The sequence below is a fragment of the Oryx dammah genome, unplaced genomic scaffold (genome assembly GCF_014754425.2).
Source record: "Oryx dammah isolate SB20612 unplaced genomic scaffold, SCBI_Odam_1.1 HiC_scaffold_26, whole genome shotgun sequence".
Classification (NCBI taxonomy): domain Eukaryota; kingdom Metazoa; phylum Chordata; class Mammalia; order Artiodactyla; family Bovidae; genus Oryx; species Oryx dammah.
In genome coordinates this window covers 56808335-56829344 of record NW_024070210.1, presented here as the reverse complement: position 1 = coordinate 56829344, position 21010 = coordinate 56808335, and the positions used below count along the sequence as shown (strand labels likewise).

Genomic DNA, 21010 nt, shown 5'->3' with positions numbered 1-21010 from the left:
AAAAGAGCCCGTAACCAGGAAGTGACCTCGGGAAGTGTTGTGGATTTTGTGCAGCCACTAAAACCTTTGGCTGCTCAGGATTATGCCATCTCACCAGTGGTGTTTTTCTGTTCGTTAAACTGCCTGCCTACCTCACAGTTAATTCAAATATCATTCATGTATTGATATGTAGATAATTACATATATATATAAGTTTTTAAGCTGAAGCAGTCATTCGTTTTAAGTGGGCAGGATTGTAAACCTCTGTCTTTGTAATTAAATTATTTCAGAACAAAATTTTTGTATATCATCGAGTGGCTTAGTGTTTGTCTAGCCTTCCACTTGACTGTGTTTTGTATTGACTTCTTCAGTCTTTTATTTTTTATATTTTTGGCTTCTCCATGTGGCTTGCAGGATCTTAGTTCGAGGACCAGGGATTGAACCTGGGCCATGACAGTGAAAGCACCAAGTCCTGACTGTTAGACCTCCAGAGAATTCCCATGACCCAGGTAGTGCTAGTGGTAAAGAACCTGCCTGCCAATGCAGGAGACACGGAGATGTGAATGGGTTTGATCCCTAGGTTGGGAACATTCTGTGGAGGAGGACACAGCAACCCACTCCAGTAATTTTGCCTGGAGAATCATGGACAGAGGAGCCTGGTGGGCTACAGTCCTTGGGGTCTCAAAGAGTCAAACTGAAGCAACTCCTCCTGCACATACTTCAGTCTTAATGATGCCCACTGGCAAACTAATTTATTTGAATGATGCATAGCTCAGGAGAATTACCTAGTCACTTCCAGGGCCTCTTAGGAATAAATCACTTTGTAAGAGGGTGATGTGTTCAGTTTTTTGTTTTTGTTTTTTTAAAATAAGTAGAGAAAGTAAACAAAACAAAAGCAAGACTAGCATTCTGTGATATACCAGCTGTCGTGTTTGGTGTTACATAGGCTGTCATTTATTATACTTCTCTGATTATATTCCTTTATACAGATACAGAAATTGGAGCTGAGAGGTGTTTTGTAATTTGTCTGTTTCTTTTGCATTTAATGAGAACTTGGAGGAAGGCACTGTGGTAGAGTGAGATGAACGTTGCTTACCCTCCTGGTTTTCTCTCTGTTTTCCTCTAATTAAAGTATCAGCTTTCACCTTTCTCTTTTCCCTCTCTCTCATGTTTATATCAGAGAAGGCAATGGCACCCCACTCCAGTACTCTTGCCTGGAAAATCTGTGGATGGAGGAGCCTGGTAGGCTGCAGTCCACAGGGTTGCTAAGAGTCGGACATGACTGAGCAACTTCACTTTCACTTTTCACTTTCATGCACTGGAGAAGGAAATGGCAACGCACTCCAGTGTTCTTTCTTGGAGAATCCCAGGGACGGGGGAGCCTGGTGGGCTGCCATCTCTGGGGTCGCACAGAGTCAGACACGACTGAAGCGACTTTGCAGCAGCAGCATGTTTATTTGTAATCCAAAGGTTGCTAGTTTTTTCTTAAATCTCTTGATTATAAATCCTATTTTTTAAACTTATCTTCCAGGAATTATTGCATCATACCTACAATAATAATAGAAGTAATAAAAATTAGGTTTACTTAGCATCTTGCAGTTTATAATGTACTTTCACATACTGTAACTCTTGTAATCCTTATAATCATCCTGTGTGGTAGATGTTATTCTTTAAGTATTCTACTGTAAAAACTTCCTGTTCATTTTCTTTGTAGGTATTCTTCTCTCTTTTATCTAATAGATTAATATTTTAAAAATATAGCTTTCACTATTATACATTTCCTCTTAGCACAGAGATTTTTGGTGATTTCACAACAAGCCAAATAATGAAGTCAAAACTACTGTATTCGTATTTAGAATTATCCATAATCTGATTCTAAACAAGCTTTTATATATATATATATGTATATGTATATGTATATCTCCAAAAACTTTCTCAGACTCTTCTGCATATCAAGTCAATTTGGTTCACTTTAGCAAGTATCTCTTACCTACTATATATCAGATCTTTGTTGTTAGGGATAAAAAGATGAGTGGAATAGTCTTGTTCTTAGGAAACTCACTGCCGAGTGGAGGTAAAAATATACATGCATTAGTAATTATAATGTATGTGTTATTTTAAGGTAGCTGAGTGCTGCCTTAATTTTATAAAGTATATTTAGAAAAAGGGTTTTTATTTATTTATTAATGGAAGGATAATTGCTTTACAGAATTGTGTTGGTTTCTGCCAAACATCAACATGAATCAGCCATAGGTATACATATGGCCCCTCCCTCTTGAACTTCCCTGCCTACCTACCTCCCAACCCTACCCTTCTTGGTTCTTACAGAGCCCCAGTTTGAGTTCCCTGAGTCATACAGCAAATTCCCATCAGCTGTCTGTTTTACATATGGCAATGTAAGTTTTCCTGTTATTCTTTCCATACATCTCACCCTCCCCTTCCTCCTCGTGCCCCACCCCCATGTCCGTAAGTCTGTTCTTTGTGTCTGTCTCCATTGCTGTCCTGCAGATAATTTCATCAGTACCACCTTTCTAGGTTCCATATATATGCGTTAGTATACAGTATTTGTTTTTCTCTTTCTGACTGACTTCACTCTGTATAATAGACTCTAGGTTCATCCACCTCATTAGAACTGACTCTGATGCATTCCATTTTATGGCTGAATAATATTCCGTTGTAGATATGTACCACAACTTCTTTATTCACTCATCTGTCAATGGATATCTAGGTTGCTTCCATGTTCTAGCTATTGTAAATAGTGCTGCAATGACCTTTGGGGTACATGTCTCTTTTTCAATTCTGGTTTCCTCAGGATTTATGCCTACGAGTGGGATTGCTGGGTCATATGCTGGTTTTATACTTGGTTTTTAAAAGAAATCTCCATACTCTCTTCCATAGTGACTGTATCAGTTTACACAGAAAAGGGATTTTTTTTAAAGGTATAAAAGTCACAAGGAACAGCAACCAAAAAAAAAAAATGGGAAAGAAGATTAAAAACAGGTGAGAAATGGTACCAGAATTCTAGAAGCTAGAAAGCAGTTGTAACTAATTTAAGCAGTCTGGAGAAAGCTAAATGATTTGAAGGGTAGGCCAGTTTGTAACATATAAACACCAGATATGTTCAAGAATTGAACACATTTGGAAATTTCAGAAAGTTGGGATGCAGAAGGAGCTAAAAACAAGAAGAGTAGTTGCAAGTCCATATGTATTTTGGGGCTTCCCCAGTGGTTCAGCAGCAAAGAATCCTGCAATGTAGGAGACTCGGGTTTGATCCCTGGGTTGGAAAGATCCTCTGGAGGAGGAAATGGGAACCCACTCCAGTATTCTTGCCTGGAGAATCCCATGGACAGAGGAGCCTGGCAGGCTACAGTCCATGGGATCACAAAGAGTCAGACACGACTGCAGTGTCTATGGAGCAGTTGCTTCGCCACATCCCCTCCTTCCCTGGCCTCACCTGGCAGCTGCTCTTTTCCACCTTCATAGGAGTTGGGAAGGTCACAGTATGGAAAGTAAACAGCTGTGAAAACTGGACTGCCCAACTGAACACAGGGAAAATGAGGAAAAGATTCCTCACTGATTGGTGAGGCCTCCTAGACTGTGGAATAAGCAGATGTATAAGCTCTTGCTTTTTTTTTTTTTTTTTTTTTTGAGGAAACTGCACGATTTCTATAATACAGCAAGTTTGTTTAAGTATTAAAAAAAAAAGATTTTCGCCAAATCTTCAAAAAAAAGTGAGGATTTAGGAAAAGTATGCCCACCTCAGAATAAGAAGCTGGCTTTCCAGGTTATCCACACTCTGTCTGCAGTGGATTTCTCTGGCTTTGTTTCTCACCATTCTCCCCTGTATATTGGCTTCTTTCATATTGGTCCACTCAGTTGACCACATTCTCTGCATTGTCTGTCATTTCTCCACCTCACTGTTAGTATTGTTTTAGAGACGCGCCTTTTATCCTCTCCTGCTTGTTCTCAGTGACTTGCCTCAAGTGCCACTTATGGCCCACATGCTTCACTCTCCCTCATCTGCGTCATCTACTGACTTGTTCATATTTTCTTTTTAACCTTATCACTTTATGTGATTTATTTAATAAACTTTGACCCATGTGCAAGGTCTTGTGTGAGGATCCAGAGTACAGTCTCTGAATGGTAACCTGTGAATCCTCTTTAATGTTGTCTGCATGTAAAAATTACTCCTAAATCCATGTACCCTTCTCCACATAAAGGTGCTGGGAAAACTGATGACAGTATTAAAAGTATAACAGTGTAGTTTGCAAAGGGCCGTCTATTGTCTAGAGTTTGTTGAAAATAACCAGTATTGTAAGCAGCCTTATGTTCCCCAAATGCAAGGTTTTTATTATCAAAATAATCTATATTATATAAAATTAGAAACAGTCATTTAATACCCTAATGTACATCTTTTTGTGTCCTTTTCCATGCAAATATCCAACTGTGTATGTATATAAAGATAACATTTACCTCTGTATTACATAAAAAATAGTCATACTGTACATACCTACAACTTTTAGTCAAGGTTTTGAGTATCTGAAATATGCAGAACATGATGTTAAGCACCCTAGGACATTGACAGAACCATTAAATAAAGTCGCTACTCTCAAGATATTTGTAGTCTAGCTGACTAAGATGGGACAAAAATAAGAAGCAATGTGAAATCCAGTGCAGTGGCTGAGCTATATGGTATATACGAAGCACTCAGAAGGAATTCACATTAGCCTCCCAGGATCAGTGGGGCTGAAGTGAAGGTAGAGGTGAAGGTAGCTAAGTACCCGGCATGTAATGTGGGTTCAACCAACTGGCGGTTGTTGCTCGTATCCTCATCCTAGGTTCTGACTCTAGGTATCTAGTATAGAAGAATATTGATTCCATTTCTACAGCTAGAGAAGTTGAGAGGGAAAAGGGTTAAACCTTCAGGAAGAACTTCGAGTTGTTTCAGTGTTGTCCAGGTGGAGAGCTGTGGCTGCACATAAGTAACGATGTAGAGCTAGAGTTCTGGTGAAGGGTCAGGACAGCTTTGAGAATCCTCTACTAAGAGACAGCAGATGAGTCTTACACAGAGTCAGGCTGTGATAGGTTTTATTTCACACTGTCCTTTATGCCAGCTAAGGTTGACACTAAATACCATGACAAAAAAATATAAAAGCCTTATTTGTCAGTGAGTTAGAAATATGAGGGTTTCTGTTTATTGTGACAAGAATTAAAATGTCTCCATCTTTGTAATTCTGGCGTCTCTCCTTGAGTTGCCTCGTTACTTAATAGTTGCTGCTGCTGCTGCTGCTAAGTCACTTCAGTCGTTTCCGACTCTGTGCGACCCCATAGACGGCAGCCCGCCAGTTGGGAAATACTAAATAACAAAATGTGCATGTGACAGAGAGAGATTTGTTTTCTTTAAAATAAAAGATTCTCATGTCTAACTTAAATTTTCAAATTCTCAAGCTGTTTTTGTTCTTGTCCTGCTGGGTCTCATTATCTCTATTTAGCTTTTCACTTACAAATCATGTTTCATATATGTGAACAGCATTGGGAATGTGACCTTTCTCATGACCCTGTAAGCTAAGATTTTGCTTTGCATTTCCCAGAATAAATGTCACTAAAACATATACATTCTGCTTTTCCCCTAGGTAAAAATCTCTACACCAATGAATATGTAGCTATCAAACTGGTGAGTAGAATCTATATTTGTGGTAATTATGTTTTAGTGCTCTCACCCTTCACATATCTTTTTACAGGAAATAATTGTAAGTGTTCATAAAAATACTAATTTTTTCCTTGCATATAATACCACACAGTCATTTCCTTCTAATATATATAGTATTACAGTGATGAATCACTGTATACTGTGAAACACTGTACAGTTAGAAGATGCTAACTATAGTGTTAGCAATGATGAATCCCAAAAGTTAATTAAAAATAGCTAGAAGGAAAAAAAATCCTAGTAATTTCTGTAAAGTTTGTACCTTTCACTGTGCTATTTTTATTTAACATTTTCTTATCCCTAAATATGACTGATCCATTTAAAAAATATAAGATATTTATCAATATACTTCCAAACCTGATCATCTAATCATTGCCTTAAAAAGATGTCAAACATGGAAAACACATCATGTGCTCAGATTTGAAGCAAAGAGTTCAGTTATTTTTGTCAGTGCTAATCTTATGAATAATTAATCTAGTCATTGAAAATAACATCCTGTTAAAGAATAATTCTGTTGTTTTTAAGGGTTAATATTTTTAGAAGAGACAATTCTTTAGCCTGTATTTAAGACTGATACAAAACCACTTCTAGCCATATGAAATGCTTTGTATAACTAGTTTCTATATAAATAGAAAGCTGTATAAATATTGTCCTTCTAATAAATCCTAGTATGTTTCCCAGGATCTGCAGGTGGTTTGGCATTCTTGGTTGGAAGGCAGAGGCATTAATAGTTGAAGGAAGTATCTTGTAATCACTGTTGTTTTTTTTTTCCTAATGAATTGCGCCTACCACATCCACACTTGTTTTGTGGTTGGTCCTTTTCTCTCCTTAAGTTTGTTTGTGGAGGAGTTGGAGTTGTCCTGTGAAGAACTGATAGTCATCAGAGTAGTTTCTCTATAAAAGGTGGACAGGGAGCAGGTCTGAGAGCAGGGAGCAGGTCTGAGAGCAGGTAGCTGCTAGGGAACCAAGTATTTTCTTTTGTTTGTTGACTTGGAACTTTTGTTGGCAAAATGGGAGGAGGAAGAGAGATAATGCCTATAACAATGCAGACCAGATATTTTCCTCAGATTGAGTATCAAAGGATTAGCCATTATATTTTTACTTACAGGAATTTAATTATTCTGTAAAAGTATTCTCTAGTTCATCTCTTTTTTTACTTTTTCTGTTTTATTATTTTGGTAAGTTGGAATAATTTTGATTCTTTGGAACTAGTAATAGGAAGAAGCAGCCCCCAAAACACTTTAAAATGTTGCCTCAATATGTATGTTTATAATTGTCCCCTTACTTACCAAGACTTCTGGTAGGTGCAGCTTTTTCTATCTGTATTTCTTCTTCTCAGCTTATACTAGTTAGCCTCTTTAGATAAGCTTGCATACATATAATTGACATGACTGACCATTGCATTTCACTTACATTTTATTCAAGTTTTATTCTTCATATGGCCAAGAGTTAAAGCCAAATAGACTTCATGCTATCTGCTATGATGTGCCTCAGTCCCTCATTTCTCTTTCAAATAAATCTTAAATAAAGGCTTTTTAAAAGATACTCAGTCTTGTCTGTGGGTCTCCTCTCTTGCTCTGGGGCTGTGTTCTCTGTGGGAGATATGATGGCAGTAATTGAGCTCTCTTCACTGTAACAGCAAAATCTGCCTTAAGCATTACGGTCTTACCAGGTAGCCGGCTGCTGTTGGTTTAGGGTTTCAGGCAGGCATGTGTGCTCCAGAACAACCGTGATTCTGGCAGATAGCCAGCCCTCTATAGAGATGTCATCAGCATCTCACACAGAAATACAAGGAAGTCCTGCTCATGGTGCTTCAGTTCTACTTTGTTTGAATCTTCCTTATAGGCTCCCATTTCTTAGATTTCTAGGAACAGTTTTTAAAAAATCAGAAACAGTGTAAACAAACTTGTGTAATAAACCCCTTCTTTACCCCTCTCAATGGAGGTTTCTGGAGTTCTTTTTGACAGGGGTTTTCTGACAGTTGTTTAAAAAGTTTTTCTCTATGCTGCTAATCCCCCTGCCTTTCACAATCTGGAGATTGTTTGCAGTATCCTTTATTCATAGTGCTTTCAGAAGAGCACATGATGCTCCAGTTGGCTGAGCAGGCTACAGCTATGTGCTGAAGGGGTTGGCTGAAGGGTATAAATCCTTCTGTCTGTGATAAAAACCCACTCATGTCTGAATATATGTGATGTGTACACCCACTTTCAGCCCTGTAGCTTTAAAGAGTTATTGCTCTTTTTAATCTGTTAACTTACTTTTCCAAGATCAAGTTGAATATTTCCTATTAATGTTTCCAATATAAAGTTTGGGAGTATTATGTTTGAAGAAGGAGCTGTGTTTTTTAAAATTCATTGACTCTTGTGGTTTGTCAAAATTCAAGACTGTTTCTGCAGAAAGAACACTCCTGTTTCTAGTGTTTAGATCAACCTCTGGTCCCATATCAATTTGTCATCACTGGATTCTCTTGGTTTCTTATAAATTATTAATGATTTTGCTAAAAGACAAATTCTGTGATTGGCTGCTTTGGTGGTGATATATTAGAAGATCTGAAACTGAATGGACACTCTCTATCTGAAGAGATAAATGAATAAGGAATACTGTAACTCTATAGTATAATTAGTCTTCTGTACATTTTTTTGGGACCACAGGAATCTAGAGAAACTCGAAGTCCAGCTCTGATGCTTCCTGATTTTGCAATCAAAGAAGTGTATGTGTTCTTTCGCAGAGCTCCTTAGGGCTTTGAAATATTCCAGTCTGCCTGAATTGATTTAGATAAAGCTTTCTTAGAAGCAAAGGGATAGACTAGATAACTTCAAGGAAAGGTCTGAATTCTGTAATTTATGGAGTCTGTATTTTTCAAAAAATGCAGAAAACTTCAGGTGGGTTCAGGAAGAGCCTTCAGAGGTGATCAAAGAACTTAAAAATAGGACCAGTGAGGAAAGCTTAAAAAATTTGAAGTTACTTTGCCTGAATAAAGGAAGTCTAGGAAGTGATTGAAGAGCTCTGTTATTTGAAGATAGCTGTTACAGTATTCACAGGTTAGTCAGGAGCTGTCTCATCTTTGCTACTGAGGACATAGGAGAAATAGGCTGACGTTTCAGTGTTGGAGATGACAGTTACATAAAAAATCTTCGAAACTATGAAACTTGTTAGACACAAGCGTGAATTATCAAGGGAAGCTGAGGAACTCCTTTGAGCCTATCTTAAAAATAGGACAAGTAATCATTCAATGAGGAGAAGACAGTTTTTTTCAGCAAATGGCATTGAGGAAACTGGAGATCCACATGCAGTGAAGTGAGACCCTTTACGTCATACACCAAAATTAATTAAGAATGGATCAAAGAAACATAACAGCCAAAACTATAAATTTCTTGGAAGAAAGCTTAGGGGAAAAGCTTCATAGCATTAGATTTGGCAATTCTTTTTTGGATGTAACACAAAAAGTAGAAGCAAGAAAAGATAGATTGGACTTTATCAAAATTAAAAACTTTTGAGCATCAGAAGACTCTGAACAGGGTGAAAAGAGAACCCATGGAGTGGGAAAAAATATTTGAAAATTGTATAAGGAATTGTTTCTTGAATTAACCATTTTTAGTTGTACAGTTCGTTGACATTAAGTACATTCACATTGGTGTGCTCCCATCACTATCATCTGTCTCTGAAATTTTTTTCACTTTCCTTAACTAAAATTCTGTGCTTGTTAAACACCAGTAGCATTCCCCACCCCTACCCCCACCACACTCCTGGCAGCTGCCATTCAACTTTCTGTCTATGAATTTGACTACTCTAGGTACCTTAGGTAGAAGCATTCAGTGTTTGTCCTTTTGAATCTGGCTTACTTCACTTAACATGCTGTCCCCAAGTTTCATCCATTTTGTAGCATGTGGCAGAATGGCTTTCCTTTTTATGGCTGAATAATATGCCATCATACATATGGAACAAAATGTAACCACATTTTATTTATCCATCCATTTGTTGATAGCTATTTGGGTTTCTTTCACCTTTTGCCTATTGTGAATTATATTACAATGAACATGGGTCTACAAATACCAGTATGAGTCAGTATTTTCAATTCTTTTGGGTATATAGAAGTAGAATTGCTGGATCCTGTGGTACTTCTATATTTGACCTTTTGAGGAATTACTGTACTGTTTTCTTTAGTAACTATACTATTTTACATTCCCACTAGCAGTACGCAAGGATTCCAGCTTCTCCACATGCTCTCCAACACTTGCTATTGTCTATGTTTTTGATAATAGTCGTCCTAATGGATATACAGATGTATCTTTCAGAGTGATGTTTGATTTTTCTGGTTAACTAGTTGCCTGTATGCTGTTAATTTAGAATGCTTAGCCAGCCAATTCTTGAAGTTTGGTGTAGAGCAAAATGTGATAGTGTGGCTGCTTTATCTTTGGGCTATTTAGTAAACTATTTTTAAAAGCGTGGACACCATCCTAATTAAAGCTACTTGTCTTAGTTGCACATATAGTCTTTAATTCTCTTCAGTGTAAAAATAAATACACGTAACACTGTTCCTACAGCTTTATTCATAATATCAAAAATTGAAAACAGTTCAGATGTTCAAACATTATTTGTGTGTATGTAAACATACACACACACAATCATATACAGTTTTACTTACTGCTATGAAATGGTATGATCACATTGTTGAATTTAAAGGCATGTTACAGAACACCAAATATAGTGTGCTCTCATTTATTTAACATACATTTTGAGTCTATATTATATATATAAATATGTATATAAATAAATATTTGGAAAAAATGCACCTAAATGTTAATAGGGCTTCTCTTTTAAATGGTGGAGTCTTGGGGTATTTTTACCTTCTTCTTAATTTTTGTGTAAGTGAATTTTTTTCCTGAGCATATATCATGTTTCCAAAAATAATAAAGCTATTTACTGCCCCTAATTCACAATAAAACAGGCAGGAAATACATGCTAGTATTTCATTGAAAGGTATGACATCTGGTTTCCAGGAGAAGATATTTCAGGAGAATATTTCATGATGAGAGAGCTATCCTTGAGTGGTGTCTCATACAGAGTATTTTTATTTAAATATCCATTGTAGAGATTATGTATAATTCAACTTCATCTTCCGCTAGATGTACTTTCAAAGGGAAATTGTGGTAAGAAAATGCTATCATATATGAATATCATCACTAAAATATTAAGTGGTCTTAACCCTGGTTTACCCTGAAAACCTAGGAATGGAAAAACTGTCAAACCTGATCACAATTTCTTTCCTTGGGTTTCAGGAACCAATAAAATCACGTGCTCCACAGCTTCATTTAGAGTACAGGTTTTATAAGCAACTCGGCAGTGCAGGTAAGTCAATATTTTCTCCATGTATTTAGCATATAGCTTAGCTTGAAGCCCTAAAATATGTAAATTTCCTTGTCTATCCTTTTTGCCAAACCATATGTCTCCCCTGCTTACTGGATAGGTAAATACACATAGTCAACTGAAAAGCTGCTTACTCTGTGGCATCTGGAAGGGCAGTTGAGTTGATTGGGGGGTCTGTGATGCAGTGACTGCCCATAAACCAACCTCTGAATGCTTTCGTCTACCTGAAATACACATGGTATGAGGTTTTGCTTTTTGGTAGTTGATCCATTCTCTTTTCTTTTCCTCTGTGTATACAGAAAGAAAGGAGGTATTGGTAGTATTCAAATTCACCACATTGAGACCACATGTCCATCTTAAAGACATACGCTAAGATATATCTTCTGAAATACCTCAACAGTCTCACTTTATCTATTGTTCTCACCAATTTAGAAGACCTATATATGATTGTAATAATCCTTTGAGGATTTTAAGAAATTAAGTTTATAATTTTTAAAGACATTCCTTTGTTTTACCTAAAATCTCAAATTTCCAAAATACCTTACTGGCTTCCAGAAAAATGTACTGACTAAGCAAATGTAACTACCCCTAAGGAGGTTGAACCCACAGGATACGTATTGCAGAAGATGAACTCCTTCAGTGCTAGTTTCATTATTTGACATTAACAGACATTCCTCTGCTTTATGCTTCTTCAGTGTGACAGTTGCGTTTTGTGTGTGTATGTGTGAATGACTGGAACTTTCAAGTGCCATTACTGAAGGTACTGTTGAAGGAATATTGAATTTCATTTCCTAAAATGTATAGAATTATATAAGAGCCACTGGGTGTTATTCAAGTCGTCTTATATACCCTGACCATGGCAGTAATCAGCCACGGTTGTAACCTAGGGAGGCCAGGATGAACATTTTTCTTGCATTGAACCTGAGTTCTTGCAGGCAGCTCAAAGGCATTCATGTCAACTGTACGTGCCACGCCCTCCACTGCTTAGCTGCAAGTCTTTGTTTAAGCTACGTGTCTTCAGTTCCTTCAGTTTTTGCATCGTGTGATTTACAGACACTTCACTGTCATTGCTCCCGTAGCGAGTGTGAGTGTGCACATGGACACACTCTTAGTTTTATGATGTTCCTCTTAAATGAGGCTCATAAAACAGCACCAGTAACTGTGGATTTGGAGGCAGTGGGATTATTTATCTTTCTTGATCTGGACATAGTACTTCTATTAATTTAGATTAGCTATTTTAACAGCTATTTTACATGGTTGACTTTTATGCATTTATGGAGTTCTACTCAGTTGAAACCATCACATCTTTTTTATATAAACCACCGTCAACCAAGGCTTTCTGCATTTTTCTGATTATATAACTGATTTTGATCACCCAAAACTTTCAAGGGTCATCTTGTTTTATCCCATTATTACTAAATACTAGGATACTTTTCAATCCTGATTGTTACTGATGATTACATATTGACTGTTTTTAAAATCATAGCTGCATATCCCCCTGCCCCTGCCCTCCTCCATAATACTACTGTAAGCTCCTTGAGAACAGGCTTGTGCCCATCTTATCCCATTGTCCCAAATGTGTCTCAAGGCCCAACATAGTTCTTTTACCTAATAGGAAGCTGGGATGTGTTTTGGTAATAGAAGTTGAGAAGATTTGAAAAGCATGTGTTGTAGATTTTTGCCAAGTTATTAAGAAAAATATTCTCTGAGGATGGCCAAAAAAGGAAATTTATTTATTTATGATAGGTAAGAAGTAGATTTATTTAGAGAGATACACATTCCATAGACAGAAAGTGATCCATCTTAAAAGGCAAGACTAGTCCTGAAAGAAACTTTCCACAGAGTATGGGCCATCTCAGAAAGTGAGAGGCCAGGAAATTTATTTTGAAAGTAGATCAGTTGACAAAGTAGACAAGATTTTACTACGTCTCCCTCTTAAGTGTGAGCATGAACACTAGAGTTTGTTCCTGATTTACAGGCATGAGCGTTTCTCTTCCTGTTTTTCTAGAGTGGAGTTCCCAGCTGTAAATGTGACTCATCGGTAGTTAATCTTTGAGCAGCTAGAGCACATATGTCACTCTCTTCAGAACCAAGGTGATGTTGTGGCCTTGTAAACAACCTTCCATGCCCAAAGCACACGAACCAAAATAATGCAGTTTTTGTTTTTACTCATTGGTGCTTTATCTTTCATTATTCAACATAGGACATAGATGCAGAATATTTGGTTATCATTACGAGGAACACTTTAAAAAAAAAGAGCCTATTGTAACTTAGGTTTGTTCAAGGAATTAATTGGTACTTACAAAATGGATGAAATTTGGGGACAGAAATGAGTGATTATGAATTTAATGAATACCCATATAGCCATTAGAGCTTGAGACTTTAATTTCCTAAAATAAGAACTTTTGTGTTGGCTTGAGAATATGACCGCTTTTGTCCTTGAGTACCCAAATCTTATTCCTTAACTTGGTTTTTGACCTTCACATTGCCTTGTCTGAATGATGTGGAAATTCATACCCGTTTTCTACACTGTGTAGACAGAACAAAAATGGTAGCACTGGACGATTGTGAACATGGTTTGAGGTGGGCCTCTTCCTGATTGCCCTTCTTTTCCTTGTTTGGTCTGTTAGCTTTTTCCCTTCCATACCATTCTGTTCTTTAGTGAACAGTCCACACTTCAAGCTTTGTTTATTGATTGTAACTTTGCCATCAAGAGTTTCAGAACCTGATTATTTACTATGAAGGTTGATACCTCTAAGATAATCAGGGAAGAAAGAGGGCCTTGAAACTGAGAGTGAGGATTTTGGTCTTCCTGAAAGCTATCATTTTTTTCTTTTTTCATTTGTTGTAGAAACCAAATTATGAAATATTAAAGGGTGTTTTAAAAGGAAATGATGGTCCATCTCCTTACCACCCTAACTCAACCACATTTCACTTGACTATTTCTCTTTCATGTATAGACATATTTCATAATTAATCTCAGTTCACGTGCAATTGTGTGTCTTCATTTACTGAATATTGTGACATTTGTCTTGATGCCACATTAGATACATATTTCTGATAATTGTATAACATCCTGTCAGCTTCATAGACCATAATTTAGGCATCCATTTTGTGTTGCCAGACATTTATAGCTTGTTTTTATTTGAAGAAAGCATTTTCCTTGTTGATTTCTGATTGAGTATATAACTCAAAACTTTTCATATGTTCTGCCATTTACTTCCCATATGATAGTGTTTCTCAGATGTTTAAAAATCTATTAGATGATAGATTAAATTTATTCCAAAGGATTCCAGAGCAAAAATTACAGAAAGAAATTTCAGTAAGAGAAATTTGACTTTGTATAACAATTAAAACAGTGTGAAAGTAATCTAAATGTCATCAGTATGGATCTGGATAAATAAATAATGATATATTTATATCATGAAGTTAACTATTAGAAAGAAACTGATACTGTGTACTAACATGGAAAGATGCCCCAATATATTTTTTTAAGTATTATAAGAAGCTTTGTAAAATAGTATAACATGATTATATCTCTGTAGTACAAGAAAAACATACACAGATATGTCACATGAGCACAGAAAATATCTAAATGACCATTGTTGTTGTTGTTCAGTCGGCTAAGTTGTGTCCAACTCTCTGCGACCCCATGGACTGCAGCATGCCAGACTTCCCTGTCCTTTACTATCTCCCAGAGTTGCTCAAATTCATGTCCACTGAATCAGTGATGCTGCCAACCATCTCATACTGTGCTGCCCTCTTCTCCTTTTGCCTTCAATCTTTTCCAGCATCAGGGTCTTTTCCAATGAGTCAGCTCTTCACATCAGGTGGCCAAAGTATTTGAACTTCTGCTTCAGCATCAGTCCTTCCAGTGAATATTGAGGGTTGATTTCCTTTAAGATTGACTGGTTTGATCTCCTTGCAGTCCAAAGAACTCTCGAGTCTTCTCCAGCACCACAATTCAAAACCATCAATTCTTTGACACTTAGCCTTCTTTATGGTCCAACTCTCACATCTATACGTGACTACTGGAAAAACCATAGCTTTGACTATACGACCTTTGTTGGCAAAGTGATGTCTCTGCTTTCCTGTCTTTTAATGTGAGGGCAGTTTTCAGGCAGAAGTTGAACAATTAATACATTCTGGATGTTGTAAAGGTGGTTTGTACACTGGATAGAAAGTTACAATATATGACTTTTAAAGACCTATTTGCACACTGAAATTGTATTAAAAACTCTCAAAGACCATGTTGCCATGTAGATATTTATAATTGGTATCTTACTCAGTTTCTAAAGTTAATTACATCAAAAATATAACCCTGGCAAAGTGGACACCTAGTAGTCAGAGTCAAAAAGGGAATATTATCTACTGTTTTCACATACTTGGATGTGCAGGGATGGAATAGATTTTTATTTGCAAATTATGGTTTAGTTATTAAACCTGATAATGCTGGAGAATTTCCAAATTTATTACATACAAAGAAAAACAATATTTTAAACATGTGAAACTATATGTTATATAATATTTCCAACTCTGAAACTATATGTAATAATTATGAAACATTATATTCTTTGCTGTTGTAACATCAAAGTTTTAGGTTTTCTCCTGTGACTAAACCAAGTACAATCTTCAGTTTTTGTCTTATTTTTGCTTTTTTCTTTCTTAAATCGCTGTTTTGATTTTTCACAGTACAAAGGGCTTTGGAATTGAGCACAATATGCTTTCTTTTCATGTGTACTTTCTATAGGTTGTTCTGAGTACACAAGATTAGAAATGAAGGACTTAAAGGTCGACTCTGGATTCCCTGCGACTTCCTTGCCCTCCTGGTAGCTTAAGTATTTGTTTAGTATAGTGTGCCAGCTTCACAAGAAAGAATAGCAGTATTTAATCATGATAATTAAAGACTGTAAGCCTTGCATTCAGCAGATGAAAGCACCCAGTGAGCTGTAACCATCTTTCTTATTTTCTTATCATTTTCCTCAGCAATCAGTGTTGGGCTAATTGTATTTTAGTCACCATGGGTAAGTTCCAAACTTATTTTCCTATTATGGGAATGGTTTAGATTTTCCTGTGTTCTGAGTACCTTTTACTTAGGAGAGTATATACATTGTCAGTTTTTAAATTTCCCAACCCACAAATCTTTCATCCAGTACATCTCCTGCTTTTGCTTGTATCCTGACACACAGGAACAGGACTTGGTGGATAGTATGTTTGGGGTAGGGACAGGCGAAACCAGTGGCCTCCACAGAGAGGAGGCCTAAACATAAGAGGGACAGTATGAGCATGAAATTTCATAGCTAGATAGGGGCTGCTCACATAACAGGGGCCAGTGTATGTTTGCTAATTAACAAAAAATGAATAAACCATAACCAAGGCTGCAGCTAAAGTGGCAGGAGAGAGAGAAGAAGGGAGAGGGAATGAGGCAGCAAGAGCAGGAGCAAATGAAAGTTGGAGGAGAGGTGAATAGTCAAATGCAAGAAAACAGGACTCTGGAAACAGAAATAAGAGTACAAGTGGTAAAATCTGGTGGAGGCCTCTGACTTAGCCAGAAGGAACAAAAAGTTCCCTTCTATCACTGTTCTCAGAGCTAGCTGTTTCTCAGGAACAGTGGTTTTGGACAGTAAGTTTGGCAGTTTTAGTCACAAGCATTAGGGTAAGTTATGGTAAATTCCCATCACTTCACTTGGCATTTGGAAAGGCCTGACTTATAATATAGGTTTCCCTGGTGGTTCAGATGGTAAAGAATCTGCCCACAATGCAGGAGACCTAGGTTTGATCCCTGGGTTGGAAAGATCCCCTGGAGAACAGAATGGCTACCCACTCCAGTATTATTGCCTAGAGAATTCCCTGGACAGAGCCTGGTGGGCTGCAGTCCATGGGGTCTCAAAATATGAGGCTTCCCAGGTGGCTCAGTGGTAAAGAATCTGCCTGCCGCTGCAAGGGCTGTAGGAGACACAAGTTCTATCCCTGGGTCAGGAAGATCTCCTGGACGAGGAAACACCAACCCACTCCAGTATTCTTGCCTGAAAAATCCTATGGACAGAGGAGCCTGGTGGGCTGCAGTGCGTGGGGTCCACAAAGAGTTGGGCACAACCTAGCAGCTAAGCACAGCAACTTATAAATAGATAATACAGTCATCTGTTTGCTACTAGAGCCTTCTTAATTGTGCTCGGAGATCCTAAATGTAGTAGAGCCACTGATCTCACTCTGGTTAAACTTTTAATTCCACTTCCACCCAGCAACCTACGTGGGAAAAATTCTCAAGAGCTGTAGGAATAAATATCATATCAGAGCTGATCTAAGCCTGAGCTGCCATGCCCTGGCTTTCCAGCAGCTATTCTAATCTGCTGATGACTGTTCTGCTTTGGCTTTCTTGTAAAAGAGATGCTAATCCTCAAATTAAAGACAGCAAGAGAGAATTCCCTGACAGTCCAGTTGTTAGGATTGTGCATTTCCACTGCAGGGGGGCATAGGTTCGATCCCTGGTCAAGGAACTCTCACTGGCTGCACAGCAAGGCAGGCAAGCAAATAAATAAATAAACTTTAAAAATAAAAAAGACATTGAAATTTCACAGTGTAACAAATAATAAAGCCTAGGCAAAATCTTTTTCAGAAGAGAAAGCAAATGCCCACTAGGTACTTTATATGGTGGTTTCATTTTTCCCATTTTGAGCACAAGGATGGTTAGTATCTTACCAAGGAGCACACAGTAGAAAAACCTAAGCTAGGAATGTGTTTATCTCATGTTTTTGTACAAATTTTTGTCTTCTGTGTATACTAAGCAGATGCCTGGCACCTTACCCGTTATCCCTTGCCTAATTGTAATAAATTAGGAGAAGGCATTGGCAACCCACTCCAGTACTCTTGCCTGGAAAATCCCATGGGCGGAGGAGCCTCGTGGGCTGCAGTCCATGGGGTCGCTAAGAGTCGGATATGACTGAGCAACTTCACTTTCACTTTTCACTTTCATGTATTGGAGAAGGAAATGGCAACCCACTCCAGTGTTCTTGCCTGAAGACTCCCGAGGACTAGGGACCCTGGTAGACTGCCATCTCTGGGGTCGCACAGTCGGACACGACTGAAGCGATTTAGCAGCAGCAGCAGCAGTGAAAGGTAGCTGTAAAAGTGTCAACTGAAGCAAAGCCCCAGGACTTTCCCCCAGTGAAAGAGTAGGATTTCCTGTTTCATATGGCGCCCCCTAATTTCATGCCTTTGTTACCTATGAAATCTTTTATAGCCTGGGTGATCTATGGTTTGAAACATTTCTTTCCGAAGTAAATTAATCATTAGAATACTTTCTCCATGTATGCAACCGAAGAGCTCAGATCTACTCCATGCAAGCCATTTTTTCACCCACCGAAATCTTTATGCCATGACTAAAGTATTCATATTCTTTTAACCTGTATGGGCAAAGAATCTGAAAAAGAACGAATATATGTATATGTATAACTGAATCACTGTGCTGTACACCTAAAATTAACATTGTAAATCAACTGTTCGTCAATAGATTTATTTTTTTTAATATTCATATGACTGATTGGGCTTTGCAGTTTTGACGTTTCTGAGAGGGAATGGTTTTATATGTCATCAAAAGAGATTGGGGGAAAGGGGGCTTCCATAGTGGCTCAGTGGTTTAAAAAAAAAAATCCACCTGCCAGTGTAGGAGATATGGGTTCGACCCCTGGTCTGGGAAGATCCCACATGTCTCAAATCAGCTAAGCATGTGCGCTACAACTACTGAGCCTGTGCTCTAGAGTCTGTGAGCCGCAAGTACCGAGCCCATGTGCTGCAACCCCTGAAGCCCATGAACCTAGAGTCGCCACAACGAGAAGCGCACCGCAGCTGGAGTGTAACCCCTGCTCTCTGCAGGTAGAGAAAGTCTGCACAGCCAAAAATAAACAAGTAAATTATTTTTTGAAAAGGACAGGGTGTTCTGGTTGGTCCCAGGAGAACTCTCAGTCCAGGCAATTGATAAATTAACAGGAATTTGGTTTTACTTCACCAGAGGAACAAAGCGTAGATCTGAAGAAAATCATGAGAAAGCATGAGACTGGCAAAACCCTCCTATAGTGTGGGGAAGCTCCTTAGGAGTACATTGTGAACAGGCTGGGCAAACACAGGAAGCAGTACACAGGAAAATTTAAAAATGAGATCATCCGAAGAGATGCTGAAAAGATGGTAATTTTACTGAAATAGAAGTAAATCATATAACAAGAGGAGTTACGTACAAGTAACACATGTCAGCTTAGATGTTCAGTAGCTAGGAGTGCTTTAAGGAATTGAGAAGAAATGTTTTGGTCCCCAGTTGGGCAGAAAGTTTTCATAACAAGAGGAAAAAGGATGATGGTGAACTTGGTAAAAGAAAGTGAAATCTGGATTCTTTCTTGCCATGTATAAGTTTTTCAAAAGTCTGCCAGAGATACCATGGAGAGAAGAGACATACACCACTAAATTCAGGAAAAATCGGATCTTAATTGGGATAAACGGACAGCCTTGAAATTACATCTTGAAGACTGAAGATTTAGACACTTGCCCTCTCTAATTATAGGCAGTGTGCATAAGTGGAGACAGCCAATGGGAGCAAGGGGAAATTTAGCCTAAACTTTCTCACTGTTTTTCTGTGACTTATTGTTAACCATGTGCCTCTGCTGTGCCTCAGTTTCCCTATTCAAGCACCAGGGGGAACCTCCCCTTTCTTATGGAGTTTGCAGACCTTCTAGAGTTGAATGAGGTAATGTCTGTAAAGGCATTAAATCCTTAAGGGAAAAGTGCTGTATAAACACAAGGCAGTATTGTTTTACATTGAAACTGAAGATCTAATTTTCCTGTAGAAATATCTTATTTACATTTCTCATAGCTTTGAAAGATAGCAGAACAAAGAGCTAACAGTTTTATTTTTGAAAAATTTTTGATGGATTCTCAAACAATAGTGAGTAAATATTTCCCAGTCCTTTCTCTGACTTCATAGAGCAGAATTCCACTGTGGTGAACCCACCAGAGCTATGATCTTGAGGGAGATGTTTGTCTCTTTCAGAGGAGCTGAATGTGGTTGGGTAGAAATAGTAGTTAAGAGCCTGCTTGGTGAAATGAACACTTTTACTTCTACAGCTCCCTAGCCTTTCATGCCAGTTTAGGGGAACGCTTCACCACAGCCATCTTTTACTACTTGGAAAGAAAGATCAAGAAAAACAAATTCAAATGGTCAATACCTACTTTTGTTTGGTAAAACAGAATTGAAACCATTATGCAAAGCTCAAGCCAAGGGATTCATTTACATTTGGTCCTTAGCATAACTGGATTCATCTCTGAATTTTCAAAGGAAGTGGTCTTACTAGTGATGAACTACTGAAACATCACAAGTAAGGTTTATTACAATGGTCTGTGGGAATGTTAGTGAATGTCGTTGCCCCCCAAAGTGAAAGATACAAACAGCTGGCCCATATTCTGCCTCCAGTGTGGAAGGTGAGATCTCTGAGGAAGCCAGACAGTGTAAAGGAACAAACTGTAAATGTTTTAGGCTTTGTGACAAGTATTGTCTCTCTTGCAAGTATTCACCTCTTGTTAACTTATCTTCAGCTTTTGTTGTCCTTATAGTGCAAACATAGTCAAAAACACTTTGTAAGCAAATAAGCTATATTCCAATAAAGGTTTATTCTTTGTCACTGAAATTTGAGTTGTATGTAATTTGCACTTATGAAGTATTCTTTAAATTTTTTTCAAACATTTAAAAATATAGAAACCATTCTTCGTTCTCTAATCTTGCAAAAACAGATGGGCCAGATTTGACCTAAAAGCTATAGTTTGTTGACCTCTGCTGTCACATGGCAGTGTCCACAACTCTTTATTTCTCATCACTCAGTTCAGTTTGTATAACACAGGAATTACTTCAGGGAGTACTTCTTTATTCCTTGTATACATGCCACACATGAAGCTCTGTAATGAGAGAACTTATAG

General features: G+C 37.8%; 1 protein-coding gene across 3 annotated transcripts in view; it reads left to right on the top strand.

The window, feature by feature from the left end:
- CSNK1G1 (casein kinase 1 gamma 1) overlaps positions 1-21010 on the top strand; it is a 148867-nt gene that overhangs the window by 65211 nt on the left and 62646 nt on the right. For all 3 annotated transcript variants that reach the window (XM_040226723.1, XM_040226722.1, XM_040226724.1), the window contains exons 3-4: positions 5613-5653; positions 10966-11035. In XM_040226723.1, coding sequence (XP_040082657.1) covers positions 5613-5653; positions 10966-11035 — 111 coding nt within the window. The remainder of the gene's footprint in view (positions 1-5612; positions 5654-10965; positions 11036-21010) is intronic.